The 12,590-nt window shown below is 33.5% G+C and overlaps 1 protein-coding gene across 1 annotated transcript; it reads left to right on the top strand.

The window, feature by feature from the left end:
- Window positions 1-6,964: 6,964 nt before the first annotated feature.
- LOC111087307 lies at window positions 6,965-8,591 on the top strand. The gene is made up of 2 exons (XM_022393513.1): window positions 6,965-6,976; window positions 7,670-8,591. The coding sequence occupies exons 1-2, from the start codon at window positions 6,965-6,967 to the stop codon at window positions 8,495-8,497; spliced, it is 840 nt and encodes a 279-aa protein (XP_022249221.1). The 3' UTR covers window positions 8,498-8,591.
- The last annotated feature ends 3,999 nt before the right edge of the window (window positions 8,592-12,590 follow it).

The following is a 12,590-nucleotide window of genomic DNA, read 5'->3' as shown; positions in this document are numbered from 1 at the left end:
AAATTTTGGGGTAAAAAAAGTGCGTCTTATACACCGAAAAATACGGTAATTTGGATCTCTATTCTATAGTTATAACATGCAGTTATGCACATCTAACATTTAATTACACAGGCCTGCAATGGGTTTTATTGTCTTGCTATTTTTACATAATATATAGTAATTCCTGTACGCTGAATCCGAAAATGATATATATTTTTTTCCATCACGTACATATTTTTCAAAAAACGTCATTACGTAATACGTAAAAGAAATACCACAACACGTAGTTTTGAGACTACAAGACGTAGATTTCACACAGAAAATCAGGATGAATGAGGATGGATATTTGTTTGACATGGATGTTCTTCCCTTTGTTTGTATTTTTGTTAACAAACACAATAATAAAAAACGTTTTTTCTTCCCGATTTGTAAAAAATCCGTACGTGGTATAAAATGAATATTATTGTCGAAATCTCCGTAGCTGAATTATGGAAGCTCCGTTATTAAAATCAAAACAACTTTTATGAAGTTTAAATTCGGAGGCCTGTGTTATGTATGTCTAACATACAGAGTTATGTATATCTAACATGTCTAGTTATGTATATCTACCATGAAGAGTTGTGTATATCTAACATGTCTAGTTATGTATACCTATCATTTCTAGTTATGTATATCTCCCTGAAGAGTTATGTATATCTAACATGTCTAGTTATGTATACCTATCATTTCTAGTTATGTATATCTACCATGAAGAGTTATGTATGTCTAACATGTAGAGTTATGTGCATTTAAAGAATATATCGATATAACAAATATTGTTGGATAAATCTTGAAAGCCTAGTTGAATAGGTCTGAACCATCTGATCCTACTAAACTAACATTTCTAGTGACTTTTATCCAGAACGTTTAATTATATAGGTCTACCATGTTTATTTATCTATATTTATAACTGTTAGCTATGCATATAGCTACATAGCATGTACAGTTATATATGTTAAGTTGTTTAGCAACATTGATTAATATCTAGTTATAAAAGTGTTTGAAGTATCTTGCGATATATTTCTACCAAATCTAGATATAACATGTTAAGTCAGACCATTTCTTGGTACTTAAAACTAGACCATATTATATATCTAGCACACATATGATTACAGAATTCGTTTATTTTTTAATCCTAATATTTTATTACATCTGTTTCTTAAATTTCGTTTTAGAATGTTTAAAATTAATTGTAATTAACAAAATTATTATAAATTATAACTTGAAACTGTCTCTACTCAAATACTGTACTTTCAAATACGATTTTCTGATTCGTGTTTATAAAATTCGAACACATACCAAGTGATATTGAAGAACAGAATACCTTTCAAGAATGTTTTGTCATGTTCACCCTTTTGAATAGTATTGTATTTAATAATTTGTTAACATTTGTTTTTATGGTGGGTTAACTCCTACAGGTATTCGATATTTAGTCATGTCGTTATTTCATATGATATATATTGTGCCTATAGCGATAGTTTTTCACTATAGTTCTTATAAAAATGATTTCTTAAAATGGCTTTTAAAATTCCTAAGCCCTTTAATTTTTTTTACTACAAATGTTTTTCTAAACTTTTAGGACAATTACTAGGCCAGAACCCTGGATGAACCTGCATCATCACTAACGTAGACATCGTAAAAGTTCGCAGGGAGTAATCACGAATCTCATCATGGTTCATTAACTAAACTAACTTATTTTTCAAACAAAAGCTACATGAGTTGTTAAACACAACCGTGTCTTAAACTTGGTTGTTAATAGCTTGGATTCGAAAAGTAAAGTACCTTAAGTAGCGTTTTAATTTCTTTAGAAGCTGTGAGGATGAGTTTCAGCATTATTGAAAATGCTCTAAGTGTCACTGATATATCCTTTAAACGTTGCATTTCACGAACAAGTTCACGTAATTTAATCATATATCATCATAAGGGCCTCTTAGAGCGACTAACCATGTCAATATCAATGGATCCTTTATTCAGTGTTCAAGTATGTATACATCAATAAGTGCTGCTGAAAGAAACCCTATCTCGAGTTGTCTAACCTTCAGGAGGTAATTCAGGTACCATAATAAACACTACACTCGTAGTATTGGCTAATTAGGCCTATAAGCTTTGAAGCCCACTTTGTACATTATCTTAACAGAGTTGAAAAGAGTCTTTCATAAGAAAACTATTAATATATTACTCGCGTGAACTGAGTATTTGTAAATCTTAAGAACATGAGAGAAGGAATTGTTTGTTTTAATGCTTACTAAGTTGAGCTTCGATTTAACAGGGGTACAACTTTTAGCTAAAAGCCGAGCGAGGTTTCGTGGTTAGCGTGCCGGTCTGTGGTGCTATGGTTCCGTGTTTACTACCAAACAAACAGACATAAAAAAAAACACGGAGAAAGTAAAAATATTTTTAGTGTTGCTTGTCCGAAGACGTTGCTGTACTAAGTTATAATCAACTAAATAAAGAAATAAATAAGATATTTCAATCACATTTCGCTAAAGAGGATTTAATCCAATAATGTTTTACTCAAAATGGCAAGGTAATTTTACCATGTTTATTTGACAAGAATAAGATATCTTTAACAAGCTGGTTACGAAGAGGATAAGTTATTGTAAGCCTTACTTCACTGAAAAATTCGAGGAATTTTAATAGATTTACACTAAATATAAAAATATCCTTTAAGTGTTTTTACCGAAAATAGATGGTAACCTTGACATTCAAGAAAAGCAGTCCATTTGGCCATGTATTTTTTTGTTTTTGATATAACAGTATATTTCAACAACATTTGAATTGAGACAAAACTTACTTGATTCTTGGTTCATTTAAGAGATCAAGTTAATGTGATCAAGATTAGCCGACAGGAAATGACAAGATATTATAACTATCTCTGGCAGAAACGAACAAGATAATTTATTTGGGTCTGACAGAAAATAATATAACATTTTAATTGTGTCTGACAGAAAATGATGTTTGACAGAAGGTGTTAAGATATTTTAAATCAAGTAACTGTGCTAGACTTAGATACCCTTCACTAGTCTCTCTTTCTCTCTCCTGGTCGGAAGTTAGGTCTGTGTGACCTAGGAGGGTCAGGTACGCTGGGACCTCTTCCTTCTTTCCGGACTGTGCTTTGTCTACTGTGAATGTAGATTGGTGATACTACATGAGGGTCGGAGTAAACCGCACTTGCTCCGACCCCTTTAGTATTTAGTTTGGTTTTAATTTCGCGCAAAGGTACACGAGGGCTATCTGCGCTATTCGTCCCTAATTTATAAGTGATAGACGAGATGGGAGGTAGGTAGTCAACCCACCCACCGCTAACTCTTGGGTTATTATAATAGACTAGTGGAACTGGCCGTTACATTATATAGCCCCCACGACTGCAAGGACGAGCATATTCGGTGGTGGGATTCGAATCCACGAGGCGCAGATTGCGAGTCGAGAGACCTAACCTCCAAGCCATATACCGTTAACTACCGAAGGTTTGAAATAATGGCAGTTTTATCAAACTTTCTCTTGATCTGCCCTCTAGGTAATAAATATAACGTTCTTATATTTCTTGTTACGTCATTAATATATGTTGATAATGCTGCACTTGCGTTTACTGCATATTTTGTTAACCTCACACATACACATATGGTTTAGGGTAATAAAATAGCATAGCCTCAAAAACGGTAGAGTCTAATGTGATTAATATAATATATATATAAAAGATGTAATAATAAATTTTAACGTACTGAGAAAATATTGTAAAACTTCCTAATTTCAAATTTTGAAGCTTATCGTACTCTTTCATAGTAATTTCTTGAAATATGCAACATGCTTTGTAAAAACATTTATGTTCTCTCAAAACAAATAACAGTAAAACTGTATTGTAATCACGATAATTTTCCTCGCACTGGAGGCAGCTAGACCAAAGACTGAAAAATTTTAAAGTATCTATTTTGATACAGAACATGAATTTAAAAAATACCTGTTCAGTTGTACATACAGCGCCGAAAGATGGCAGTAACAAAAAGAAACATATTCATATTTTATTGAAAATGCAGGATATTCAACATTATGAGTACATAAGCTGAAAGTGAGCTTCAAAATAAAAACGTTTTTGTTAGTTGTATCGCAAATTCATTCATCTTCCAATTTTTCTGAAAGAAACACATTGTTTTAAACAATTCTTCACTGAAGTCATAATAACAGTTGATGTTTACTTTCAATTAGTTTTGTTTTTCCTTTACTTTTTTTCGGAAGATTTTAAATCTAAATATTTATGAGCACGAACAAAGTTTTAGGTATATAATGATGGAAAAGTGATTTATAAAGAGCGCTGAAACAAGAGCTGCCTTTAGATGGATGTCTAACCACATAAGTGTTACATTTTCACTAGAATTAAATATAAAAATAAAATAAAGTTGCAACTGAACTTCGAAATGTTTTGCACTCTGGTGAAAAAAACATTCATAAATACACAGGTTAGATAATTTTAAAATGCATATCAAGTGTCCTCATAAAATTTAAATTAAATACCTGCTTCATTGTGGTTAATTGAAAAAACTACTTTTGCAAACCGAATGTCTATGTATAAATTTTGCTGCGATAATTTTTAAAGATATGAAAAATAAATATTTTAAAAATTCAGTTCGTCACGAGTAAAATTTTTAAAAATATCACTATTAAATTACCGCCAAAGAGCTGGGTGGCAGTAAGTTGCCAGTCATATTAAGCATCAAGTTCGTTTAGTTGTAACGTTTTTTGCTCGTTTCTTTGTTTAATTGTTGAGAACCTTAACATAAACAGTACTTTATCTTTAATCTTATCTATCACGTCATTTTATATCTTAGCTCAGTGACATTATTAAAAAAGAATAGAGCGAAAGTGATGTATGGAATCAGCATGCATATATACTTTATTCATATGATATGTCCGTAAGGTAAAGTTACTTTCGTAGGACTAATTAGATTTACAAAGAACCCGCGCTTAAGAACAGACGACCTTTGCATAGTACCTTTCAAACCAACTCTTCAAACAGTTATAATTACTATCCTTATATCAAATATATTATATTCAAATTTATTTTGTTCTATCTAACTGGTTCTAAATTAACAAATAATAGATCAAACAATCATATAGTGAAATTGAAATCGTACCCATATTTATTTCACCGTTCTTAAGTATATCCTTCTACCGCTTCATCAGTGGGAGTATAAGATTTTGATTATGTATTTGGAACGTATACTAAATGCACTTATTATGTAAATAAGGATGTTTTACGTCAGCTTGTCCTTAGAGAGTCGATAATTAGTATAGTAACAACACGATAAAGGCGGGCGGGCTCCGTATACAAAGCTCCACCATCATCAGTTTCATTCTGTGACCCCACAACAGTAGATTTATTACATGTTAACGATGACTTCTTAGATAGTTTATTCGAAGCACAGAAACGCATATGTAAGAAGCTCACATAGTGATAACTTATATTTGTATCTTAGAAATACGATATTATCAATTTCAAAGGATATCGCTGGAAGAAAATAACGTACCTGAACACTTAGTAAAAATGGCTACTTTCGGTTAAATAAATTGAATTCAGATACTGAAGGAGCAAAAAAGAAAATAAGAACAATTTAAAGGTGGATATATTTTTAAAAATCAATAACCATCGTCGAAGTTATATTGGATACGGTTAATCCTACTGCTTATATACATGCTATATCAAGACATTTCTGTTTTTGCAATTTTCCAGGAGTTTTCTGAATTACAGATAGATATACTGGTAAGATATAAGCCCTCTTGTATAAACGCTGAAAATCACGTAAAGTAATTAAACTGATATGATATTATTCTGTACAGAAATATAATTTGCTATCTCCTAAAAGAAAGATAATCTGATATTACAAATAAGAAAGCTAATGATAAATAGGTATCAAGTTTACACACATTTTAAACAACCGTAACAAGTAATTGTAAAAACTGAATCGTCTTTGTGTGAAAGAATCTGAAATCGTTTGAGTGATCCGTACATTGTAAACGTTTTTTCTAGTATAATAAGCGAGAAGCAGGCCAGTATTTTTTTCATGTGAAGCCAAATCTGAGATTAATGCATTTATATAAATGAATGTGCTTTGGAAATCTTATTTTTATTTTCATGGGAAAACTTTTTAAAAGAAGACAACGTTAGAATTTGTATCTTTAATATTTATTAAGATCTTAATATAGCAGCAAAAACAAACAAACAAATATTACATATATAAATATATGTATATGATATTTAAACCTTCAACATTAGAATTCAGTTGAAATTATCCTCCCTTTCTGAAATACTCCTTTTACGCCATATTCACCCCCCAGTGGCACAGCGGTATGTCTGCGGACTTACAACGCTAGAATCCGGGTTTTGATACCCGTGGTGGGCAGAGCACAGATAGCCCATTGTGTAGCTTTGTGCTTAATTACAAACAAACATTTACGCCATATCCACTCATTTCACATTTAATTTCAACCAAACATGTGTGGTACTGTTTCTGTCCTTCTGCAAGTGTAAAAACCTACCAAACACCATGACAATTTCTAATTCCTGTGTGACGATGCTAATTTTCAAGGTAATAATGCAAGGGTCGTCTTTGTATCAGACTTGTGTGTTAGTAAGTACATTTTCCTCACCTGAGGAACCGTCTTACCTTTACCCTGTTATTTGTATAGCTCTCAGCATGAAACGGGGAGGATGACCTTGGGCGTACTAAAATTTGAATTTATTGTTGAAAACTGCTGTCAATAAAAAAAAGTGGGTTAAATCATGACCGTGACGTAAAAGAAATCACAATTAACCAATGGTTCTTCACATGAAAAGAATGCCTGATTTGCATGGCGAAGCTCTATAAAAGAAGAAGAACATTTAGATAGTCACGGTTTTACCAACAGCAGAGAAGAAATTCCTTCATCTACTGTGACCAATACTTTTATCAATATGTTTCAGTTGGTAAGTTAACTGCCTATTATTACCATATCCGAAGAACACTAGGAACTTCTAAAAGTCTTGTTTCTTTTAGTGATCTTTTTTCAAAATTTCTATTAGTGTATTAATGAAATATTATATTGGCAGAAAAAGAGCTATGTATGTAAAACAAGAATATGAAGGACATAAATTAATAACAGCATTATTACAAATGGGTGGATATTGTAAATTAACCCTCAAATTAGACTTGTTTATGTACCGTTCACTTACCGTGGGTTTCACCTAATGCACCATGATAAGATTTTTTTTTGTCTGTTATGAAACTTAGCTTAAAGACCAACCCAAACAATTGGGTTAAAATACATATTTTCACAGCTGTAATTGGGGGAGTTATTTGCAAAATTGACATTTTTTTTTGTTATTAGAAATCCCGTAAAAAAATTAAATTACGGACCCAGCGATTTAATGCATAGATAGTTTAGAAAAATGAGATTAGAAATCCAAAGGAGTTCCTCTGGACCCCATCAATAACTTTCGGTTTAAGTTTTTATCTAAACATTCTATCGTACTCTTGACTTAGCAAATGAAAACCATGAGTTTTTAACTTTAGAATTATTAGTTTCACAAGAAATGTTTCTGTGGCGTAAACAAAGTTTTATAATTCTAGCATTATTTCATGTTTTCCAAACTAATGTTTTATTTGTTCTTTGTAAACAGACACTTTTAGCCTGTACTTGTGTGTTGACCATAGCCCAGAGGTTTCCTTATGGCTTTCCTGCACAGCAGCAGTACAAGTCGGAGGCTTTTCAAGGGGCACTACAACAACAACTACAACCTGTTGCCGCTGGAACTCAACAGTTCAATGATGGATCTAATGATCTCCAGCAACAGCTGAAAATTCACCAACTTCAGCTTCAAGAACACGAGCGGGAGATACAGCGCCATCTTCAACAAGAACAACAAGCATTACGTGGAAACTTCCAACCACAGACCCAGCAACAGTACAGCCCAGTTGCTTATCCTGCTTTTCAGACTCAAAACCTAGAACAACAAGACTATCGGCAACAACAGTCGTCGAAGCCTGCCACGACAACAAACTACCACCCTCCCGCACCTGTCCATCGAGTGAATATTGGCGCCAGCCTCCAGGGAGACTACGATTTTACCTACGACACGGGCAAAGGACCCCTCGGACAAAGTTTCCGCAGCGAAACCCGTCTTCCCGATGGGACAGTAAAGGGTTCTTACGGCTATATAGACAGTGAAGGTCGTCAGAGAATTGTGAAGTATATTGCCGGTAAAGGGGGGTTTGTTGCCGAGGGTGATGTTGGTCCACACCACGTACCAGTAGGAACTACTACTAACCATGCTCCACAGCCCACACCACAACAACAACAGGCTGCAACCACTAACAATTCTTACGTGTCCCAGCATCTTTCAACACAACAGCCTCTTATCTCCTCCACTTATCCAGGGAAACGAAATTCAGCTATTTTCGACTCTTCTCTTTTCGCTTATGATATCGGAATTGAGAGTCAGAACTGAGAAAACCACATTATATTTTATCCTGTTTAATACTTATAATCAACTTGAAATTCTCAAAAGAGTCTAAAGACTAATACATTTGTATCCAAATGAATATCAAAGTCAAACTCTTCATATATTTTATAGTGGTTTTTATCTATAAATGTATCCTTAAATATATTTGTGTTGTCCACAGAAGCTTACTTTAACACATTTCTAAATATATCGGTTTCTGGTGACTTACCCTGCGATGTAAATGGATTGTTTATATTTTTTATACATTTTTTAGAATCGCTTCTTTAAATAAAATTAACTTTTCTTCAACTAATTCGGAATCCTCAAAACCCATTAAAATCGCAACAAATTTTTGAAATTGTGAAGATGTTTTACCTAATAAAAAATTTATGACACGTGCTTTAACTTTCCTTTTCAATTCTTTCTAGATAATTCAAGATTTCACTAATTGTAAAGTATACGGCGCTTGTTTATATTTATAAACCACTACATCAGTAAAATGGTATTTGGCTTCACTGCTGCCAAAATCTGCATTGCGTTTACAACCACACTCCAAAGAGACTCATAAAGTTTCATAAACACTCATATTAAAAAAAAAAAAACGCAAGTCGAATAAATCAACAAGGAAGTCATACATACAAATTAAACTTTCTACAGTACTTAGAACACTTCTGATGAAATCAAATCTATTCTAACTCATGACTCATTTTCAAGTTTCCAAACTTTATAACTAACAGACAACAATGAGATTAATTACGAGGTTCTTGAATGGATCCACCTTATAGTTTTGCATATACAGCTTATTTAAAAGGAAAACTTTATTTGGAAACTGTTGAACTGTTAAAGATGTGTAATTATATTTTTAAAACGGCTATGCTTTCGAGAAGCCATTATAACTTGCTAAAAATCGTAATTTATGCAAGTGAAGAACACACAAATTGCTCATATCTATAATATCAATGTCATTTCCGTGTATGTAAACAGCCATAGTCAGCTATCTCATGTTTTCCACGAGTTGAACTTACCACATATTTGTAAGAGAACTGGAATAATTAAAATATAAATGAAACTTTAGATAACACACCGTTAAGAAACAGGTCCTACTACTACATATATCTTGAGCCTCTGTCGTTTATCGTGTCTTTCATTTTCACCATACGTTTATTTTTTATAACATTTCTCAGTTTTAATTTCTTTTATCTCGTGTTTTACGATCATGTGATACCTTTATTCGTCACAATCGACTACAAGACTCTCTCTCTAGTTATTCTGTCATCGGATGTAGCTGCTAAAAAAACATTTGTAATCAGGTCTGTCTGTCTGTCTATGTTTCCGCGAGCATATCTCAGAAACTAATAGACCAACGTACATGAAAATGTTACACAAGATGGGAAGTCAGAATGGGACAGTCTTCCCCAAATTTAGTCTGGATACATATCCCGATCCGGATTCTGGATCACTTTGAAGTATTTCTTATAATGGCGAAATAGGGCATTTTCGCGGTTTTGGGTTAATAACTCTGTGATCGGATGTGTACCATATTTTATGGGCACATTAAGGTTGAGACTGCTCATCACACTACATAAAATGATCCAGATCGTTAATCATTCTGGATCTGAGAAGGATCTTCTGAGTTTTCGAAGGTAAAATTTGACGTTATCTAACATAAACGCATGTATTACTGAAAAACCACAGTAAACGGAACAAATTGTCAGAAGTTTGATATCAGAGAAACTAGTTTCGACACATTCTTGCGTCCTCTACAGGCTTTGTTGAAAAGGTTTGCAATGGGCTATATGTACTCTGTCCACCGCATGGAATCGATCTCCGAATGTTATGGTTTTAAGTGTATAAACTTACCGCTGACCCACCGTGAGACTCTATTTTTATATCATCATTTCTATTTGTTTTAAATCAAAAAAGTAACAGCATTGGCTTTCGTTTTATAGGATTTTGTTTCTTTGTTTGTTTATAATTAAGCACAAAGCTACACAATGGGCTGTCTGTGCTCTGCTCACCACGGGTATCGAAACCCGGATTCTAGCGCTGTAAGTCCGCAAAAATACCGCTGTGCCTCTGGGGGCTATAGGTTTTTACAAGAATTATGCATGAAACAATATGTCTTAATGTTAATATGGAAAGAGATATTTTATACGCTTAATACAACTGATGTTTTAATTCGCTCCCAATGGCACAGAGGTATGTCTGCGGATTTACAATGCTAGAATCCGGATTTCGATACTCATGGTAAGCAGAGCACAGATAGCCCATTGTGTAGCTTTGTGCTTAATTACAAAAAAAAAGTTTTAAGTTCAACATTTCGACGTGATTTTTTTAAACTCAAAAACAATCCATACACTTTTGAGAAAAAGAAATAAGTTATTTTAATGTGTATCTATTTCTTTTATCTATTAAATTATTTGATCTATTCTGTTAGTGCCCTCTGATGAGACAGAGGTAAGTCTACGGACTTACAACGCTAAACTCCAGGTTTCGATTACCCGCTGTGTACACAGTAGAGAGCCCAATGTGGGTTTGCTCTAAACGAATCAAACAAACAAATCTGCTTTATTATCATTTTTCCTCAACTTATTTAACTTTGAATTATTTTACTCCTGCAGTTTAGAATAACATTCTGTCCTAACTTATTCAGGTTCAAATTATGTAACCATTCCTATATTTTAGTATAACATTCTTCCACAGTTCATATAAATTTAAGTTAAATTTCACGTATAGTTTAATACCCTTATTTTTTGGCTTTTTTTGGCTTTTTTTCAATTTCAACTTATATAACTACTCGTTCTATAGTATACTTTTATATCTTATTCGACTTTACTTTATGTTAGTCGACTCCCCTACAAGCAGTCTTTTCACACTTAGTGAACTTTAACTTTATGTATTAATAATAACTGTCATGCTTATCCTCATTTTTAAAGGACGGGTGTACAGTGGCGTAGCAAAAGGGGGGCAGCCGCCCCCGGGCGCAGGTGTGAAGGGACGCAAAATTTCCTCTGGCCTATAATGCCTATTAATTAATAATTAATGGTCATACTAAGACATAACCTCAAACGAAAACCCTGGAAATTTCTTGTCACTTTTGCAGTATTAGTAAAGTATGATCCAGTAATGAGACAGCGTTTAGAGCGTGTTAAAAACAAGCAAACGTCCACATCTGATCTTTCTCCTGAAATACAAAATGAGTTTATAAATCTCATGGCTTTACATGTGCGAAATTATTGTTTGTCGGCAATTAGTAGAAACAAATACTATGGTATTCTGTTTGATTCCACACTTGAGTTAGCCCACCGTGAGCAATTGGCCCAAGTGATTCGGTTTGTTGACATTGACTTTAAGACAAGAAAAGTAGAAGTCAAACAGTCATTTATTGACTTTATACAGATAAAGGAAAAAGACGTTGCTAATATTGAGAAAACAATAAGCACAAAATTAGAAGCGGATGGATTTTTATTGAGTGATTACCGTTCACAATGTTATGATAATGATGCTGTCATGTCAGGTCACCTGTCAGGCGTTCAACAAATAATTCTAAACAAAAATCCAAAAGCAGTGTCTATAAACTGTGACAACCATAGTTTGAACTTAGCATGTCTTCATGCTGCAAGTCAGGAAACAACAGTTATTGCCTTTTTTGGTATAATTGAAGCCATTTATAATTTCTTTGCTCATTCAACAACTCGATGGGACGAACTGCTGCAGTAGCTTAAGATCTCTGTCAAGCGTGAATCAGAAACACGGTGGAGTGCAAGAGAAAAGGCAATAAAAGCTGTACATGAAAAACTAAATGAATTGCTAGGACTGTTAGAGCAATTAAGTGAGAATGGCAACACGGCTGAAACAAAATGTGGTGCTCATAATATTCTGCAACGCATGCTTACATTTGATTTTCTTGTACTTTTGCATTTTTGGAGAAATCTTTTATCATCTATCAATCGAGTGCAGAAACGTCTTCAGGACCCAAAAATGAATTTTAGAGAAGCGGCTGCTGATCTTGATTCTTTGAAAGAGAAATTGATAAAATCACATGAAAAGTCCTGTCAAGAATCACTTAAAGTAGGCAAAAATCAATGTGAAACATGGA

This window comes from Limulus polyphemus, unplaced genomic scaffold, assembly GCF_000517525.1.
Source record: "Limulus polyphemus unplaced genomic scaffold, Limulus_polyphemus-2.1.2 Scaffold1992, whole genome shotgun sequence".
NCBI classification, from domain to species: Eukaryota; Metazoa; Arthropoda; class Merostomata; order Xiphosura; family Limulidae; genus Limulus; species Limulus polyphemus.
This window is presented reverse-complemented; position numbering and strand designations above follow the sequence as displayed.